Raw genomic sequence first — 21348 nt, forward strand, 5'->3', positions numbered from 1 at the left:
ATGTAAATGAAGGCACTCGTACTGGGGGGCAAACCAAGTTAGAGTCACATCTTGGATTTCCCACTTAGCCCCCACAGGTCTTTGTGTATCTTAGATTTCACGGGGCCATCAAGGCAGTGTCCTGACCAGCCCTAGGAAACTGTCAGAAGTGTGCTCCTCTGCTGAAAGAGTCCCTAACTTGTGTCTGTCCTAGAGATACCAGGCAAGAAGAGCAATAGCGTACATTTCACCAGATGTGACCTCGTGTCATGGGAGGTTTCCATGAACCAAAAAGAGAAAAGTTGTCAACCAAACATCTTTGTCATGCTGCAAGAATGCAGCAGGAAGAGGTTTTTTTTTTATTTGTATAAAATATATTGTTCTTCCAGGGCTGCAGTGAAATAGTTTCTATTTAATTGCACAGAAATCCTAAGAAGGTTACAGCAGCGAAACATTAAAATTCTAAGGGCAACTAATAACATTAAAACTTTATAGCCCCAGATAGAATAATTTAGACAAAAACAACATGAACATATGTTTTGTGTAATAATAACAAACATTTATAGCTGTCAAGAGAGAAAAACACAGGTTTATGCACACCTTAATGGTGTGCATGGGTGAGCATGAGTATATTTAAAACATAATATATTACAAAAATGACAGCAGGCATGGCTCTTCTGGGTACTATGTTAAATCAATGAATAAATTACCAAAAGTGAGCTGTGGCTGTTTGGATGTGTAATTGAGCTTAACGTATGTAGTGTTATTTCAAAAGAAACTGTTCAAGGAGTTCCAGGCCCAATCCACTCCGCATCTATCCTAGGCAGTTTACAAATAGCAATAAATGAAACTGCGTCACAGTGGGAAGGAAGTTTAGTTATACACATTACTTAAATTGGGGAAAAGTTAATTTTAATATGCTTTGCAGGAATTGAAAACAAACACAATAATTTGCGTGTGTTCACCAAACTGGAAATTGAAATGATAATATTTGAATGCATTCTAATTATTCACTGTATGGCTCGCAAAATCACCAGGAATTATCGGTCTCACTTTAAGCCAACACCTATACAAACCCTTCATAAATATATAGGTTTATTATCATACTTCTTAATTACACCATTCGCATGCCACACTTTCTCAAAAAAAATTATTAGGACCACAGAATATGAAATAACTTTCAAGCTTGTTTGCACCGGCCAGTTAATAGCCACTGGTAATAACTGCGGCAGATGAAGCCATTAATGTGAATTTGGGGATAAAATAACATCTTATAACCTTCTTTTTTAATTATAAGGTTGTTTGTCTTACTCGGAGCCCTCCCACAGTTTTATGGAGCAGGAAAAGAGGTACGATGTTTTTATTGTCCTAGGCCTGTTTTTTCCTGCTCTTAATTGTCTCATATTTTTTTCTGTGTTATGAAAAGCCACAATTATTTTACATGGGAAATTTGAATCAAATTTCATCAGAATTAAGCTCCACATCTTTTAAATTACAGCTCTTTCTGGCTAGCCAAGAGGCCCAGCCAACAAGTGTGATTTCTTCCTAAGAGGCTACGACTTTAGGCCGCCACCGCGCCGAGTCCTCACCTTCCATTTCTTTTCTGTTAATAGGGTCGTTACATCATGGCAGATACAGGATGCAGGAATGTCGTGTGCTCCACAAAAGAAGACTATTTTGCCAGAACAGCATGTTTTTATCTGTCTTATTAACCCTATGATTTGTCCTCATTTATGGCCACCTAATGCTGGTTATCTTCCAATGTTGTGTGTAACAGGGCGGGGCCCTGGACTCACAAACCCAGTGGCTTGCTTTTCTTCCTGTACTTGCACAGTGGCTTCTTACTAGCTGCGTGTCACAAAAATTAAGTTTGTGTTTACCAAGATCTTTTTATTCGGAATAGCATTACAGTTAAACAGGAAGCCATTCCTCGGCACTGTTAGCACCGTTTTAACTTATTTTTGTCAGTGTGAATTCACTTTTCCACACTACTCTCTTCTCTCCTAGTTGTGCACAAACCAACTTACTGGCCGCCCAGCACAGATGGCTGAGGGCTCGCGTGCTTTCATGAGGATTAACACAGCTACAACAGTCAGATGCAGACAGACAACGAAGCCCACTTACTGCTCAGTGTTTCTTAGCGGATCAAGGCATAGACCTGCACTTTAGACAGACTAGAAGGCACTAGCCACGGATACTGACTTAGATGAACCTACTTAGAAGAGAAGCTGCCTTTTTCCATTCTCCTGTGAGTCTTCTATGTCGGCAACGCAGGTCATGCTCCTCCACCTCTAACCCCACAGAGGCATCGCTGGTTGTTAAGCAGAAAGTGTCAAACACAGGAAGAAAGAATTTACTGAAGCCTCTACAGACAAGGCCATAAGAGCCTGAGCCTTTTGCTGACAACACTTACTTTAAGAGAACCATTTTCCTTTTCTTATTTAAACCAAGCCCTATGGAATTAGGAGCAAAGAGTCAGAGATGTAGACGGTAGGAAGGGATCGGCGGCTGAGCCAATGTTAAATCAACTAGCGATTTGTCATGTTTCAAATGCTACAGTATGAATAATACACCCAGCAAGAATAAATCATTCACAGACAGTTTACTGTGGCTCTCTAAATTCACGTTAATAAGATCATAACATCGACGACCCTTAGTAAGGAACCGGCAGCACAAATTTCTAATAACTACATTAACAAAAAAAAACATTCAAATAATATTTCAAGAGCTCGGAACTGTTATCTCTTAAGAACTCCAAAACGATTCATCTTAAGATATATTCTGGAACTTAAAAGAATGACAAGGCCACACACTGAACCTATGGGGTCTCCATGACCAGAATTGTCACAATGAAGAAGGAATTACAGAAGTCGTCACAGAACAGAAAGCAAAAGGCACCACCTGCTCTGGGGCTGATCTTCACACACGCATGCGTGCACACACTCACACACACACACATACAGAGAGAGAGAGAGAGAGAGAGAGAGAGAGAGAGAGAGAGAGAGAGAGACACCACTCCTATCACCGCCCCTGGTACCATTGAGGTGCTTGTCTCTGAGTACTGATCCTTTAAATGCACCTCTCCAGGATCTCCTTCTTCACACCCTTCCCTTCCGCACTCTGTTCTGGATCTGTCTTTACCTCAGTCTATCCCTTCAGGTTCCATGCCCAATTTTCCCCTGGATCCTATGGTTTTTCTTCATCTCCTGACCCATTTGGAGTCCCTCACTGTCACCCAGAACATTGCCCCAGCTCCCCAGCTAGCACTGCCTGAGAACAGGAAAACAGACCCCCCAGGTTGGCAGTAACTGAGGGAGTTTATTGATAGAATATATTGACAACCCCCTTATGAATGAGTCAGTCGGCTCTCACGTGATCAGCCTAGGAGCGGAAGTGGGAGGCAAAGCTGCCATTCGTCATGTGCACACAACACAGGTAAAGAAGAGACTCTCTGACACCCCTGGGTCACCAAGTTCCATCTGATGTGTGGTCTGAGGAACTTGCCTCCGTCACCCTGTTGCCTCCCTCTGGCAGTTTTTTATTTGTTCTATTATTGTTCCATCTCAAACTTGGTTCTTCCTCAGTGAAAATAACTGAAATTTAACTTAATCTTACAGGAAAAAAATGAATTAAATTTGAGGGCATTTTATTTAACAAAACAAGCCGATTATTACCATATGTTTTATTGCAGTTTTATAAAATATTAGCTTACAAAATCACCTTCCCGTCCCAGCTATTTGAGGAGACAAATGGTCTATGATGTTCGCTAGTTTTCCATGGCTATGACACACTGAGGTAGACTACTCAGACCTAACATAGACAATTCAAAAGGAAAGATTTACTTGGACTCATGACTTCCAAGGTCCAAGACGAACTGGCCTAAGGCAAGTCTGACCGCTGCAGTGGTGGGAAGTTTGTCACCTAGCAATCGGCTTTGCTCATAGTGGCCAGAACACAGAGAGAATTAGCAGGGGCAGCAGTACAAACGTCCTGGATGAGAGCCCAGTTAGCAAGCTCCTCAAAGTAGGGCCACTCTCTGCTCCCCACTGTCTTCCTAGAGAGCTGTCAGATTATGGATCCACCCAGGGATTGGTCCATTAGTTAGATCAAGTCCCTTCAGGATCGAAGTCATTTCCCCAGAGACCATCAACCAGAAATCAGGTGCCCTAGTATATGAACCAATGAGAGACACTTCAGTATAGTATATTAAAGTTATGAAGTAAGAAGAGACTATAATCAAAGAGTAGAAATGGATAGGAGTACAATGGTGCCTTCTTTCTTTTGCCAACATTTGGCATTTTTATTAAGCGTAATGTAACTCTCAGCTACATTGTTGAGGAACCATAATCTTACAGAGGCTCTGAAGGCTAATGATAAATCCTACACAAGACACACTTCATTGAAATTATGTTGTTTACTATTGTCTTCTGAAATTCACTAACAATTATTTAGATAAAAACTACTATTTTAGAGCATGTTGATAGTACGTATAACCCACACTGACTATGAATCCCTTGTTGCTTAGTTTAGAATCTCAGTGGGCTAATTCAGAAATAGCTCCATTTAAATGTCTCTTTTATAAAACAGGTTTCCAAGCATATGCATTGAAGGCTGCTATTCTTTGTCTTTACCATTCTAAATGTGAGATGTGGTATTATAGAATATTTAGCATTTAGTCTTCTCCAGAGTTCCTCATAACTGGACTATGTTCCATCATGTTCATTAAGTGTAACTAGTTAAGCCATTTTAATTCTACATAACCTCAGGGAGGTTGCAAAATTTATACAAATACTTAAATGACTAAAAACATTAACTTGAAGGACATTAATATAACTTAAGGTTTTAGTTTCTATTGTGAATTTTTTTTTGTTTATTCGAGGAAGACTTTTTAAAATAGTCCCTGAGAGATATATTATGCTGAGCACTGCAGTGTACAAAGAATGAACAAGAAATGGTCTCCATCTCTAACTTCAGATACTATGCAGGTCATAAAACATCTCTAATATAACATTTAGAAAGTGAATGTGTTATCTGTGTTACACAAAGGTGTAAACGCTACAAGAACATTGGAGATAAATTGGGTCACATCTATAGATGGGTGCTGGGAGGGTCCCCAGCACTGGCACCTGCCAAAGAACCAGCTAGTGCAGCTGAACAAAGATGCAAGGAGCCGAACCAGCACAAAGGAAAAACTGGACGGTTTGAAAAATAAGAAGTGACCTTAGGTGGCTATAGTGAAGGAGGATGGGCGACCTAAGGACCTTTGCAAAGAAGCCGTGCGACAAAGCAAAGGATTCTGAGTGAGGGAATCGTGTGCATACAGGACAGGGTCAGGGAAGGACCAACATGGATGTTACACACTTGGAGCTCCATTCTAGGAAGCAGAGAGCTTTGTAGAGAAACCCCCGGGGAAATGAATAGCAGTGCAGTCCTCCACGGCTGTGAGGCGCCTAAGAAATCCCAGTTTGTTTACTGTTTTATATACTGGGTTTAGGAGTAAAGTTCCTCTTAAAAATAGTGATAGCTAAATCTATACTTGAAATTCATCCATCAGGAGCTACTGTTTTCTTTAGAGATTAGTGCCCTGAGGCTTGGGGACTATTTGAGGAAAACACCATTTCCAACCAAGAGAAGGCTCAAGAAGAAGGAAGTTCCGAAATTGCCCAGGGCACAACACCTCCAGGCCTGGTCAATTCAGCTATGAAATGATATTAAAAGCTGCCCATCCCTTCTGCGCCCTTGGCATGGGAGCGCAGCTTCTCAGTCCAGCTTACTCCCAGCTCCAGAGAGCAGCTTCAGAGGCTTGCGAAAGCAATGAAGTTGGGAGGAGACCTTTTCTTCTTATCTGTCTCCTATGAGAAAAAAAAATTTTTTTCAAAGCACCCTAGCGACATCTTTCCAAGTCCACTGGCCAGGCCTTTGTGCATCTGTTGGCTTAAACCGATGGCAAAGGAATGGTTTGGGTTGCCTGATAGACCAACCATAATATACTGCCTGGCTAAGGAAAGTGACCAACGTCCCCTGAAGACACTGCACGCAAGAGGATGGCTATGAAGGCAAAGCACGTGATTCTGCCAGGAAAATGCTATAAGCCACCTGACATCTTAAGTTTAATAAGGATTATTTGCTGTTGCCAATGCTGATTAAATCATTGGTGCCACAACCTCAACCCATTCCCCTTCTATGAGGACAAGTGTGCCTACACTTCCTAATATCCAATTGTACTATTTATGGGAAGGGAGAACTATTGATTGCCGTGGAAAAGCACATGAAACAAGAGCTCCTGTTCCCTGGCACTCGTTGACGGGAGGCTGTTGGAGAGCGTCTGCTGAAAACGCAGGATTCCCAAAGAAACCCCATCTCCACACTCGCTCCCTTCCTTTGCATTTTGTGCATGAGCCAATGGAGAGTTGTCATTAAGCTTTTTGTGGACAACTAAAACTAAAATAATCTGCATATAACAATTGAATACGCCATTTCTCAGAGGTTTGATTTCAGGAAAACAACTGGAAACTACTCCACACTTGGACAAAAATCCAAAGTGACTCGGAAGGAAGACAAACACGTAGGATATCAGAGTTACCTTCAGTCCGTAAGATCTTTGTTCAGCTCACTATTCTCTTTGTCCTATATTAAACAGTTAATAATTCTCAGCCTTCAAACAAGAACGAAAGGCAATTCCGAATGACTGAGCTACAGTAGCCCTCACAAAGTCCATATGTATTAGGAAATGAAATCATTTCATTTCATTCTAAAGCACTTAAAACACAACAATACTGTACAAGGGTGGCTTTGAAAATGACTTTTGTTTTCTGTTCATATTATTCTCATTAACTTCAGTGAAAAAGCAGTGAGATAAGGCCGTTACTGAGAGCGAGCATTGAGAAGGACCTCCTTTTACAGCATATTTAGCTCCTAGAACAGCTTGTCAAGAAAAGGAGCGAGGTGGGATTTTTAAAAACGTGTCCATGTGACGCCACTTGCTAAGTGGACAGGAGGTCAAGTTGCAGAATGTCCTATGTCTTGGTTAATGGGGAAATTGGAACATGCTTAGCAGCTGGCATTGCCCTGCAATAGACATGATCAGTGATGTCATAGAACACTCTCAATACAAGAACAAATACAATATAACATACGACGATCAGTTATCCATGTTACAAAGACAAAAAGGGAAGGAAGGAGGAAGGGATAGAGGGAGGGAAGCAAGACAACATGCAACAGACAAGCAGCCATTGGAACTGAGGGTTGAGAAAGAGAAAAGAATTGAAACAAAGAAGTGCTTCAAAACTCCTCATAATTCAAAATGCACAGGCATTTTATTTGGATGGCTCAAATAAACACTATAGGTTCAAATATGTTGAAGAAACTTAACTTTCAATTCTTGCTAGAAATAGATGGTTCTATGGGTTGTATCCACATGACACCATAGTGAGATTCAGTATCCCTCACCCTGAGCCCAATCTATAGGATGAAGTCTGAATACCTACAAAGAGGTGTCAGTTGGAAGCCAGTCGGGAAGTAAATCCAACAAAGCTACTTGAAAAAAAAATGCATGAATGCTTATGTCTGTGCGTACTACACAGAGCACATCCCAGAGAAACCGTCCAGTCATTTCATAGACCAGATTTCTCCTGCTCTGTGTGTCCTATGAAGGTCTGGAAGAATAGAAACGTTATTGCATTAGCTAAACCCTAACATTTATCATTTACTAGAAGGATCTATATGAACACAGACTATAGTGAGCCAAATACAATATGTCAGAGATTTGACTTTGTTAGACATTCAAATAGTGGTATGATCTAGTTGTGCCCTTTGAATTTATGTCAATTTGGCGACCTCTGCCTTTGCAGGTTCAATCTCATCTAATCTTGTTAAGAGAGCTTTAAAGCAAAGACCATAAATTTCATCAGCTAGTGTGCTGTCCAGTTACTAATTCCTATTAGATGCTTTTAGGGTCTTACTTCAAAGAAGTTACCCAGAGTTTACCCTTTGAGAAAGCGTTTTAAAACAAAGGCAAAAATAAAGTAAAATATAAAATCCAAGTAACTGACGACAATAATTGAAGAGACTTGCCTTAAGAAAGCTTAATAGTAATAATAGAATTGTGGGATTTTTCTTTTTTATAGCATAAATTACTACTTATTGGGGAAAACGGGTAAAATGACCACTTAAAGGTTCCCTTACGATTGCTTTGTTTACAATGAAAACCAACAGGCAAAGGAACTAGGAGAAAAGTATAGAAAAAGCAAACAGAGAAATGGGATTGGGCTATTATTTACACAACTAAGACAAACATTGCATCATGAATGGCGGGAAGATAAAGTGGAGTTACCTCCTCAGCATTAAAAACAAAGTACATATTAGTATAAAGATATACATATTATATACATAAACTATACTATAAGCTGAAATCTTAGCTAAACTGAGTCAAACAGAAGTTTACAAAGGACCTGTGCTTTCAAGGAGTTTCCAGGCTTGGTGGAGGCACCTTCACAGCTAACTATAAAAGTATAAATTCCAGGATGAAATTAGAAAGCACAGCACAAGGCTGGGTGTAATTCGCCATCAAGGGTGCAGCCTGAACATACATGCAGTTCAGCTCAGTCAGGCAGGACACACGCGGCAAGAAGCCACTCTTGAGAGAATGGGATTGGGATCCTACTCTGCTATCACAGACTGGCCTCCCCCCTCAGCCTTTCCCCAGAGACCAGTCGCGAGTCTGACTCCATTCTGAACCCATTCTCTTCTGCCATCTTTACTCTGTTCGGCACCAACATTCATCCCTTCTTCCTCTCCCAGTGGAGAAGACACATATTCTTTCTTGAGTATCACATCTTGCCTCCTCCACCCAACTTCCTCTCCTCCATTTGAGTCACTGTACAGCAGTCTCCTTTAAACATGGTGGATGTATTTCAAGATGCCCGCAGGGGCTTTCTGAAGCCACATATTACCAAACTCTATAGAGTCCACATTTTCTCCTCTACACATATACTAATAATCAAGCTTAATTTAAAAACTAAAGGCAGTAAGAGATTACCAGCAGCCAATAATATGTTAAGGCATTTATAATAATACACTACCATAAAAGTTACTGGATGTGGTCTCAAAATATCTAGTGCTGTGCTTGCCTCTCTTCTTGAGATGACATGAGGTGATAAAAGAAAACACTTTAAGGTTGCTCTTTGGCATGTCTGAACAAAAGTTCCCTGGAAACATAACAGTGTGATAAGCAACGAGACAGAGTCTTGCCATGTAGCCCAGGCTGGCATTGAACTCCTGATCTCCTGCCTTGGTCTCCCAACTTCGGGGATTACAGGTGTGTGCCATAAACCTGTCTGTTAAGACTTCTTCTGTTGTTGTTGTTGTTGTTGTTGTTGTTTGTTTTTATTTTTATTATTTATTTATTTATTTATTAAAGATTTTTGTCTCCTCCCCGTCACCACCTCCCATTTCCCTCTCCCTCCCCCAATCAACTCCCCCTTTCTCATCATCCCAAAGAGCAGTCAGGGTTCCCTGTTAAGACTTCTTAATCCTTCCTCTCCCATCTGACCTTGACCAGCTGTTGTCTATGGACACCGAAACACTAGAAACACCCATGTGAGTATAACAGCTCCTCCATCCACCATTTAAAGCTCTTCCCAGCACAACCCAGTTTTAACCTCCGTAAGGCCCCTGTCCATTCCTGTAATACAGGGGCTTTCTGTTTTCAAAAGGTCAAACACTCCTAGCTCATCATCCTTTCCAGGATGTCCAATTACATTTCCCCCTTTCATAGTTTGCTTATTCTAGTTTCTCTACCTAGGATGTCTGTCCTCCAATATTGTTTGGCTCCCAGATTAGCTGAACATTGGAGACTACTCCAAAACCAAAATTCTGTTAGGGTAATGGGGTAAATGTCTTCTAGCTAATAGAATGAAATCATGTCCCCCACTTCCCTTTGGTCCATTACCTTAACATTTATCACACTGTCCATCTTCTCTTAGAATAATATACATGAAATTTAAAAGAGTCTAGTCAATATTCATTTATTTTAAGGATGAATAAGAGAAGTATAGACAAAGATACTGAGAAAGCCATGAGCAAAATCAGAGAAAGGGGGAAAAAAACACATTTTAAGGAAGGAAAAGCTATAAGGTATATTAAATGACATGTTCGCATGAATCCTAACTGTGCCAGGGAAAAGATAAAGGGGCTGAAACATGAACCTAGAGTTACAACCCTGCTGTAAATGCTAGCTCCACTAATAATCTGTGTTATACAAGCACAGTGGTCACACAATGATATCTACGATATCAAATGTAAAGGAGCTTTCTGACTTTGGTTTCCAGAGTGAGAGAATAAAAGAAAGAGAGGCTACACTCAAGAGAAACATGGAAACCGAAGTGCCGGGACTCCATTGGGCAGCCTATCAAACGATGCCTCCGCGTGACGCCTCAGGCCATGATCTTTGCCTAGGCTCTCCCATGTTTCTCAGGCCACTCTCTGGTACCCTTCTCCTGTCTCGTCTTTCATTTATCTTAGTCTTTCCTTTTGGTTTGGTTTTCTTCTGTGGTTCTTTCTCCCTTTGTGAGGCCCACAACTGTACTTAGTCCAGGAGATAATCCCCAACCAACTAACTATAAATATGAGAAAAACAAAAACAAAAAACGGCCTGAAAGCTGTGGTAAACTGCGCCTGGAGCTTTGACCTAGATGGTCTCCAATCTAATTATGTTTCCTTATAAAGTCTGTCTGTCTGTCTGTCTGTGTGTGTGTGTGTAATATGTTAATACACATGTACATATTAAAACTTATCTTTGAGAAGTATCCCCCTTCATTTACGATGGGATGGTAGGAAATAAGACTGGGAATGGTCTTATTAGAGAGCATCTCGACTCTCTAAGTAACTGTCTCTCGAGGATACCTGAACAAGAAGAGTAAAGCAGAGCATCTTAGCACTCCTTGGCTTCACTGGATAGAAGTGCCACCCTTCTTGGGAGTGAGAACAGCTAAACAAGCGCTGGAAGCGCAAAGGGTGTTGCCTGCAGGTCTGGGGACTGGTAAATCTGTGTTTTATATGAAGTCCTGTGTGACTCAATAAACACAAGAGCCAGAGCAGAGGGATCCCTGTTAGCAGGCAGGGCTCTTGCTGGCCAAGTACTCCCCTGCCAAAAACAACACATTCCAGGAAAAAAAAATAAAAAGTGTAAATGACACACTGAGGTCATTGTTTCACACTTTCAAAGAATCTACTTATTAACTTAAAAGCATTTTTAGGAGCAATTTTGTGTCTTGCCCTTTTGTGTATGTGTTTATAAACTACAGAGTTATTAACACAGGTGACTCTGCATTAAAAATATCTCCCTTGTGTGCTTGGCAGCTACCATCTGCATAAGGAACAGAAAGGTGAAGTGTGAACCTGATAGGTGAAGACTGCTTTCTGCAGATTCTAATTTTGTAGCCAGCATCATTCATCTTTTTCACTTCTGGGTACTTCTAAATAAATACGGAAAAGTCAAATGCCTACCAATGCCAGTGAAGTTTCCACGTGTTGATCAGAGACACTGAAGAATTTCTCTCAGATTCTTGCTGAGTCAAACATGTACATCCTTGCATAGTCAAGGTCACTGGCAATGGATGTGCAGGGGACAAGGCTAAGCTATGGTCTTATTCACCTGCAGTCTAGTATAGAGATGACTGCTAGCTGACCTTTGATCTACCATTAGATATGTTTATTTTCTTAACCCTTCCATCAGTCACCTCATCAGAGACAGATTGATCATATGCACGCTGAAGTAACACAAGGACACTAGAGAAACCTTTTTGAAAACTGTATTTCATCACAAATTTAGTAACCACACTTGTCTTCAAGACAAGGTATTTTGTCTTGTTTTCTGACTTTCAAAACGCATTTTGGGAGAAAAGTTGCCCTAACAATAACAAAAGAGGGGTCATTGACAAATCTGCAGTAGGGGAAAGCTCTCCCTAGGTTCTCAAGGCAGAGCTATGATTACACACTTGAGCAAGGAAGGTCTGCGTCAGAGCTGGCTGCAGGAAGGATTCCGCACGGATGCCATGGAGGTGGCGATGCACTTCCTACTCATTTGCTTTCATCAAGAACACCGTTCCATTTCAGGCTGCCAACATCCTAATTAAGATGATCTGAATCGTAGGTGATCTATTATTCTAGATCTAAGATAGCCCAAAGCACGTTAGACAAGGCGTTACACTACGTGCTTACATGAATGATAAGACCACTGAGCAAGGGAGCGTGTCTTCTCTCATGTACGGCTCAGCACTGGGCAGAGGTTCCTGTCGGCACTCAATAAACACGCAGCTAGGCCTTTGCCTGTTGTCTTTCTCCCCATATTAGGTACAACTGAATCTTACTATATCGTTTCCACTTTCTTTTGACATTAGGTAGCTATGTTTTTCTTTGCTTTGGGTAAAAAGGAGGGCGTCTTGAGTAGCTTTTAATATGAATGTGTCTTCGTACAGGAACTGACAATATTTAAATGTGGTTCCCACTTATGACCTTAATGCTCTTTATGAAGAACTTATATTAAAGAACATACTGAGCACATACGTCCATTAGCTCAAACAGAGCTGAATGCATGGACAATGCTTGGTCTCGGTGATGCTTCAACAGATTCAGGATGAAACTATATTCCAAAACAATACCAAAAGGTTACAATATTATCCCAAAGGCATCTTGTAATACCGAGAGTATCTTCTTAATGTGTCCCCCAAATCACTCTTTTATATTTCTTTCATTGGGTAGAGTTACACATAATTTATTTGCCTAAGCACTGAGTCAAGACTTGGGCATCAGGCAAACAAATATACCAGAGTGTGTGTTAAGCCTGTACTTCCCTCACGCGACATCTGAAGACAAGTCCAACAGCCACTGACTCCCCAAGTCAAAAGGAACACAAATCCCCATCTCAAGGCAGTAGCTAAAACTGTCATTTGTAGGCCCCAGAAAACATATTCAAAGGTATCTGTGAGTTTGCTCTCCAGCTAATGCTGTGTTGATATCCTTGATGACCTTTGGAGTCTGGTACCCATTTCCAAAGGAGTATGACTTCAATCTAAGACCCTCAAAGAAGGGGGATGATCAGCATCCCTGGAGTCCACAGCAGCCCGACACCACCATCCTTTCACTGAGGAAATGAAGATGCTTCTTGGAACCAGGTCAGGTCACCGTGTCTGTCATGGCTGCAAGGTTTCTGGATTTCTTACAATAAAATCTGCAGGTGTTCTGGATTCTAGAGACCCGTCTGTTTCCTTTGAAAGGATGAAGAAGCTGGTGTTGCTTACATTTAGTGAGGCAAACTTGGGTAAGTCACGTGGGAAGACCCTGGTCCTGATTCTAGGTCCTGAAGGATACCAGCATCGGAAGAGAAAAGAGGGCACGTGGGAACATTTTAAAGGAGATGATGTCAATTAATATTTTTTTCTTTAGGATGGCCTGGCTTTTACTTTAAAAGGTCAAAAAAAGAAACACAGCATTTGATAGGCATTGGGTAGTCACTATATTTTGAAATCTTCCTCACTGCACATCACTGAAATGTTTAAAATACGAAGCCTCTAGTTTAAGGTGAGAAACTTTTATCAACCTTTCTTAAAATACATAATTACAAGCATATTTTAAATTCTTGGATGTGCATGCTGAAGCTGTAGTTCCAGAACTGATGGATTCCGCTCTCTATTTCCCAGTATAAAAGATCCCGCAGTCCTGGGAAAACACTTTTTTAAAAAATGAAATACAACAAATAAGGTATGCTGCCGGGTCCTAGGGGAGACGTTTCCCAGAGTCTTTGAATTTCCTCCTATCCTCCTGCTTTACAAGATTTCTAAGACCAAGCCCTTTTCTGCAGTCTCTCAAACAAGGTAAAAAAGAAAAATACCCCCCAGATATATTCCTTAGATTTCCTATTATGCTTCTCAAGCTTTCAGTAGCTTCTGAAGTAAACCTAAGAGAAGTTCTGGAACTATTTTTATTATGTTTTAATTTTAGTTTCTCTTTTAGGTTTAAGATGAAATGGATGATCATACCGCTTTGCTTGGGGATGCATCTCATGGCGCAACTTGCGGGTGACCTGAGCAAGGTCACGTCGTGGGAAGAAGGCTCCCGTGAAGGACAGGGAGCAGAGGCTTGCTCTCAGGCTAGAGGGACTCACAGGCAGCCTGATTCAGTTTGCACTGCTTGACACAAGATAAAATTCTTATGCAATATGCATGTCTGTCCTTAGGACTTGGATCCTGGCAATTGTTCCCGTCACTAATTGGTAAAGGTCACTCTTGTGACACCGGGAGCCTTGGCACAGACCTTGACAGCCGAGCATAATCATCCTGGCCATGGTTCTGGGTTCCACACCAACCATCTCACATCGAGTCTTTAAAAATGCTGGTCCCCCTGCCCATTACTTGGACCGTGGCAAACACCCTTCTACCCTTATTTCAAAGAGTCAGCTCCTTCCAGATCTTTCCTTGAGGCCCCTCTCCATCTACCTATAGCATCTTGTACCAGTTTCTATTGGCGTTCTATCAAATCCGTTATAATTATTTGCCTATTGTGTCATTAGAATAGGAAGGCTTCGACATCACAGTTCACCCTATTGAAGATTTACTCCAGTCAAGGTTCTGGCCTCAGCACCATTGTTATGTCATCTGCTGATTTCGAGCTCACCTAAAGGGCAGGCTGGCCTCCATCTTCAGCCATCCTAAGCCTCTGTGTCCTGAGTACGCAAAACACCCTCTCATTCTAAGACCTCTTTAAAAGGATCCATGTTGCAGATCTTTGAAGCAGAAATTATAATTTTACCCCTTTGAAAAGTTGAAATATATATATATGATAAAATATTATATCTGATATGATATTAAAATGATATATATATATATGTATCATTATGTTCTATGAGAAGAGAGAGAGCGGTTGGCTTGGCTTCTGCATGTCACAGTACACACGTGGAGGCCAAAGACCACTTCATCAGCTTTTTCTCCCACCGTGTGGGTCTCCCAAAGACTGAACCCAGGCCAAGGGGCCAGATGGTGAGTGCCTTTGTCCTTTGAACATCTTGTTGGCCCTGTTGCCTTTATTTTACAGATGATAAATACGAGAGAGAGAGAGAGAGAGAGAGAGAGAGAGAGAGAGAGAGAGAAGCCAGGTAATTGCCTCAAGAACACCTAGTGGCAAACGGTAGTCATTTCGTTCAGAGGGTCTAACCTGGAGTCTACACCTCCCTGGTATTCAGCTGCCCCAAGTCTGAGAGAAACAATTTATAAACATTAAACAAATGGGTAAAAATAGTCATCTCATCTTTCTCCATAGTAGCTTAACCTTGCATCTATATTACATTCATCCTTGAATGTGAGTGTGTTTGTTTGTCTGGGGTAGAATCCAGCCCAGACTGGTGAAGAGAGAACTAACTTTGGTACCAGCGGAAGGCCTGGGGTTTGTCTGCCTCTGCAGCTCCCAGGTTCCCCATGTGTCGATCCCTCAACACACAATCTCTTCTTGTCATTGTTTCAGATATGATGTGTGCTTGTGTGCGGACAGGAAAGTACTACAGGACAGAGGTGCATTAATTCAGAAAATAAGCCTTTTGTTCTCAGTACGCCAATGAAACCTGGGAGTGGATGCTGAATGACATAGCGGTAGCTTGCTTGCGCTCTCGTTCTGTGGTGTCTGCCATGAGACCTAAGTCCTCATACATCCTAGGCAAGTGCGCTGCCTCTAGGCCACTCCCCAACCCCTCTTTTTGTTAAAGAAATAGGACACAACCCAGATTTTAGTCGTGCCCATTCTGATAGTTTTTGCCCCTCTTCCACAGTGAAGCCTTGGCCAATCAACTTCCCCCTGCGGTCTGCTTCCTCTGCCTGGAGAGGCAGTCCAGGCTTTAGCTGCGGCTTTGAACCTCCAATCACATCCCTTCCTAAAATATGTGCTCCTGTGCCAAGCCACTTCCCTTCCTTTCTTCGAGTATTTCCTGAAGTGCGGCCTCCTCGGTGGTGGAGGTTCCGGTGGGACTGATCTTGCCATTCAGTTCTTTTCCAGCAGATAAAGAGAGGTCCTCTGAGCTTTCCCCTGGCTGGCTGCACGGTCTCAGTGTTGTGGGGCTGGTTTGGGTCCCAGCTCTGCCTGTATTGAAGCATCTGAGTCTCAGAGGGCAAAGCGGTTGCTAGTTTGCTCTGGCCACGCTGAGGAAATGGGATTTGACGATGTCTCTCTCTCTCTGTCCATGCCAGGAATAGAAACTGAACTTTTCCATCTGCTTCCCTCCGTGCTACACTAGGCTCTGGTCCCAAGTCTACAGATTTCTGGACTCCTTTTCACAAAGTGAGAAACTACAAGAAAATGTCAAATTAATAAAATTGTCCTCGACATGGTAAGTCTAAATGATTCACCTTTACGGCCAGAGCACACTACACTAACAGGCACTTCATTTGGTGCTCGGTGGCCTATGTCTCCAAGATGATTTTGTAAATCTAAAATGGATAATCAAAGCCTGCCAATACTCGTTTTTAAAATACTTGCTGCCTTCGGTGCGTGCGCCATTATGGAAAACTTACACTCAGAGCAAAAAGATTTGTAGCAAAGCATATGACCTTCTTCGCACTACAATGACCATCCCCTAATTAGGCAATGCATCTGATAGTCATTAACAGGAATGAGATAATGAATCACTTTCTCCCTTCTTTGTTAATTTGCTGTAACCAAGCGGCTAATGGATGTCAGAGCTGAGTGATTGCACTGATTATAGTGATTTATAGTTGCAACAAAACAATTTAAAACCATTCTGATTATTCATGTTAAAGATGCTTTATGTTTTGTTTACTAAATGTTTTATGCCTCCCCCCCCTTTCTCCCACCCCTAGAATCCTGTCCCCCTTCTGCTTCCTAGAAAACTTGAAAGTTCTCGCCTTTTGTTTTCAGCATACACACACACACACACACACACACACACACACACACGGAGGGAGACAGAGGGAGAAGGAGTTACAAAGTTTACTCACTAGAAACAAAGAGCCTTAGGGGTGGAAAGCAAACTTCAGTGGCGCCTAGTTCAAAAGAAGACAGGAATACGGGGAAATAAAGCAAACTTCAAGCCACTTACCTTGGGGCTCCCCGTCCCCTCCTCGTCCTCCACAGACACATCAGTAGCCAGTATCTCCGCTTTGATGGTGTCCAGAGCCTTGAGAATCCAGCTGTGCTGTCGTTTGATTTGCCTCTGCAGCTCCTTCCATTGACTTGCAATCATCTTCAGCATGTCCTTCAGTCCTTCTCCAAAGGAAAGCAAAGCTGTGGGCCCCGCTGCATCTTTGCCTGCTTTTCTGTCTGTCACACGGAAAGCGAGGCGGCCCTTTCCAGCCACATCCCTGCTCTCCAGTGACCTTACCGCTACCCGCCATTTGTCCCTCAGAACCGAGACCAGAGATTCTGAGCTAGAACAGCACAAACACGGGACAAGCACATGCAGACACCGATGCAGACACCGATGCAGACTTTGGGTTGGAGGAGATCATGCGTGCGGAACAGAATGTGATGGAGAGGTGTCATTGGGACTAGAGCTGGGCACCTGCAGCACAAGGCCCTGTGTTGATCAAATGGGCATCTGAAAATAGATGCAGGTAATTCAATGGGAAATACGGCAAATGGGCCAGAATCAAGACAGTGGTCTCTGACATAACACATCTGCTTGATGCTATTCTTTTCCTGTTTAAATAGTAAGCAAAAAGAAAAAAAAAGACACAAAATAAAATAAAATAAAATAAAATAAAAAACCAAACAAGCAAGCTTTAACCAGTCCTGTTTTGTGGCCTTTGATTATCAGGATAAATAGGACCATATAACATTTTTTTTAAATCTAGTATACATTCTTCATTAAATGCATCTGTGTTGGACTAAGAACTGGTTGAAGGCCAAAGCCTCTGCTGATGCAAAGGCCTACAGAGAATATGCCACACGTCCACATGCGTGAACTGGCACAGAAATAATCAGATGTCCATGGACAGTCTGCCTTATCTCCATGGCGATCTCTATGTACACCCTAGTGCATACGCACCGTGTCTGTAAGAACGGCTCTCACTCATTATCTTAACGTTATTTCCAGAGCTCCTACATCAAAAAGCATGTCAACGTGAAGTTGTTGGGAATGGGATTTCAATAGGAACGCAGGCGAATGGTAAGCCCCAAATAAAATGAACAGGCGGTTGGAGGCACTATTTCATCGTATAAGTATCACAGCATTGTATGCAGTATATGAAACATTTATAAATCTTGAAGGTCAATCTGATAATGTAAATATTAATAATACATAAGGAAGTGAATATATGCAGTAATTTACAGCAATGCTTCTTCATTCTTAATAGTCTGGAGACATAAAGACCCGCAATATTTCAGGAGGATTTACCTGCTTTGTGCGATGCAATGAGCTCCAGGAGTTGGTGTCCTTCCTCCTCCACGGCTTCCTTGAGAGCACAGTGACTGTCCACGTTCAACTTGAAACTCTGCAAAGGAGCACACGGCCATCAGGCTCCAGTGAGGCAGTCACGCACAAAACACGCGTGCAGAATCACTTGCTGCTTTGAATCGAGAACCACACAGCCCAATTTACCCAACAGACAGACTAATTTGCAATACTAAAAGCTATTGATATTTGGGGTCTAGGCTCTAAACATTTCTGTTAGATTAGCAGCGCGCATCTGTTTGGAAGCAGCTCAACAAATTTAGAAATTCATTAGGTTTTTATGAAAAGTCACACCCCATAGGTTCTATCGAGAGTAGCCGTCCTCAATAAAATATAATGAATTCCCACCTGCACATGCGAGCTTTTCTTAAGTACTTATGAAACCATAGAAGTTGTCAGCAGAAAAACCCGGAAGCCTGATGTGCACGTATATGCATCCACTAATACAGCATGGTTTGATTCATCTCTGTTCCTTGACTCTGCATGAGGCACTGGATGGAGAGGAGCAGCTAGGGGCTATACTAGGGTTTCTGCGCCTTCTGGGCTTTGTCTTTAAAAGCTACATTGTGCTATACTTTATATTAAGCATACATGACACAGGCCATGTTAACTCCACACTGGATTTAATTTGAATTGAAGAGCTGGATAATCATAAATTGTGAGAGTGGATCTTCAACTCAGTGATTCGCGAACTGCGTGTGGTCTATAACACCACTGGAGACTTGGGGACCAACAAGCATGGATTTTGGCCTTAATGGGCAGCAGAACTTGGCGAGTACAGAGTGAGTTGTCTTGGATGCTCAGCGGTAAATGTGAGCTGTTCTTTACTTCCTAGAGAAACATTTTTTTTTTTTTAAGTACCAAAGACAGAATCAGAACGAAAAGAAAACCTGGAAGTGGGAGAAATACGAGATGCAGCATAGAGATAAGGATTGGACTAAAGCAGTTCAAAGTGACGAACTGTACCAGCCAGCCTTCCTTCACAAGATGCGGTATCATTACAGCGAACGTTCTAGAAAGGACACTATCTGGCTCCCAACACACCACTCTGCATTTTTTCCCCATTTGTGCCTTCGGCTACAGGTATGCATTTGAATAAAATAAAATACACAGTGGTCAGGAATCTTGACGCTTCCTCTTAAAGATAATTGTTTAAAAATATCTGTAGATGTTTTTATTTTCTGTGTAGGGGTATTTTGCCTGTGTGTATGCTGTGGCACCGTGGGCACGCAGTACCTGTGAAGGCCAGAAGAGGGCGTGGGGTCCCCGGACATAAAATTAGAGATGGTTGTGAGTCAGAACCTGGGTCCTCTGTAAGAGCAAGTAAATGTTAGCTAACTGTTGTGCCATTGCTTCAGCCTCCTCTATACCTCTGATCCGCCCAATGAAGGCAGGGCCCCTGGATTACTAAACGTTTATTATCTTACAGTGAAGCATAGCATCCTTTGCTTTTTGTCCCTGTGTGTTGGGGCTCCGCCACACAGACTAGAGCACATGAGTTTCAGCAAAGGGAGCAGGAAAAAGAGAAACGTCTGAGACTAATTCAGCAGCCCCAGACTTCACGAAGAAGCCTGTCGTAAAAATTCCACATCACTATCAGTTCTGCCTCGTGCTGTCTTTGACTCCGAATGTGCCTGTATCAAACGGCTGGTGACCACCAGCTTCCCAAAAGGCACATCGGGCCTGTGCCTCCGTGCCAGAGAGAAGGGAAGACGCATGAGGAGGCTGGCACCTCGATATATTGAAATGGAGGAGACAGTGCCACCGCAGCTGGAAGCGGCTGCACTTGGGGATGATGCGGAAACATCTGATAAGGAAATTGGCAAAGATGAGGCACTCGTTAATAGGAGCGAGATAATCTGATAAGCTTGATGTTGTATAAAAGAACCATTTAATATAACTATTACGCAAATGGTACATTATTGCTTGATTTCAGGTGCGCCCATTAACCATTAATAATATCAAGCAAGGAATTTGCAACAGGCCCCCGAGAAGGCAGCCCAGCGGACACGTTAACGAAACTGTCAGTGGGATGCCAGGCTGCTAAAGCATTCTTGAGGAACCCCTCTGGGTGTTGCCCCCACCGCTCCCTAAAGAAGGGTCCGGTTTCTCCTGTTCTTTCCTTTAGCCTGATAGCTGGACACGCCCCCATCCTTACACCGTTGGCGTATTTTCTCCAGTATACCTACGGCATCTTTCATCCCTCCGCCACACCTGTACCACACCCTGACCGCGCAAAGAGTTCTCTAGGGACTGAATTTGTGGCAAGGACATTGGCAAGGGCACGCTCCAGGATCCTGTGTCACTGAGATAATGTGAAATGTCCCACAGATAGCGGCCCGGATCCAAGGGAATGCCGACTCTTTTCCGGTGTCCTTAAAGCAGCGTGCAACTGAGTGAAAAGAGAGGAACCAGAGGAAGGGAAACTCAGTGAGGGGCCGAGACATGACTCTGTGGGTGAAGACACTCGCCAGCCAGCCTGGTGCCTTCAGTGCAATCCCTAGGACCCACGCACTAGGAGAAAACTGACTCGTGCAAATTTTCCTCTGGCTTCCCCACTCACCCTCATATAAACACACAGGAAAATAATTAGTTAAATATAAATCAAGTGTCTAAACAAGCAAAATATTGATGAGGGTTAAGGCTCCTACCACCAAACCAGATAACTCGACCATGATCTCTAGTATAAGGACAGAACCACCTCCTCAAAAATGCCCTCCGATCCCCACCATGTTATACACACCCCCACCCACGCCCACGTACACAAAAATCAATCAATCAATCAATCAATCAATATGTCATTTTCTAAAACATTTTTTAAAAGAAGATTCAATGGCTAGATTATCAAAATGATTGCCATGAGTTAACCAATGGGCAGTGGTGTAATTACATCTGGCATGATTGGTTTGTATGAATCT

At 42.4% G+C, this 21348-nt stretch overlaps 1 protein-coding gene across 4 annotated transcripts in view; it reads right to left on the bottom strand.

Moving 5' to 3' along the window:
• Nucleotides 1-21348, bottom strand: part of Akap6 (A-kinase anchoring protein 6) — a 399217-nt gene that overhangs the window by 177721 nt on the left and 200148 nt on the right. For 3 of the 4 annotated variants that reach the window (XM_041658789.1, XM_041658788.1, XM_041658790.1), the window contains exons 7-8: nt 18374-18470; nt 17078-17244 (exon numbers count right to left, since the gene is read on the bottom strand). In XM_041658789.1, coding sequence (XP_041514723.1) covers nt 17078-17244; nt 18374-18470 — 264 coding nt within the window. The remainder of the gene's footprint in view (nt 1-17077; nt 17245-18373; nt 18471-21348) is intronic. The other variant, XM_041658791.1, reaches the window with a different exon arrangement.

This window comes from Microtus oregoni, unplaced genomic scaffold (genome assembly GCF_018167655.1).
Source record: "Microtus oregoni isolate MIOR12 unplaced genomic scaffold, Mior012 000009F_ref0000495, whole genome shotgun sequence".
NCBI lineage: Eukaryota > Metazoa > Chordata > Mammalia > Rodentia > Cricetidae > Microtus > Microtus oregoni.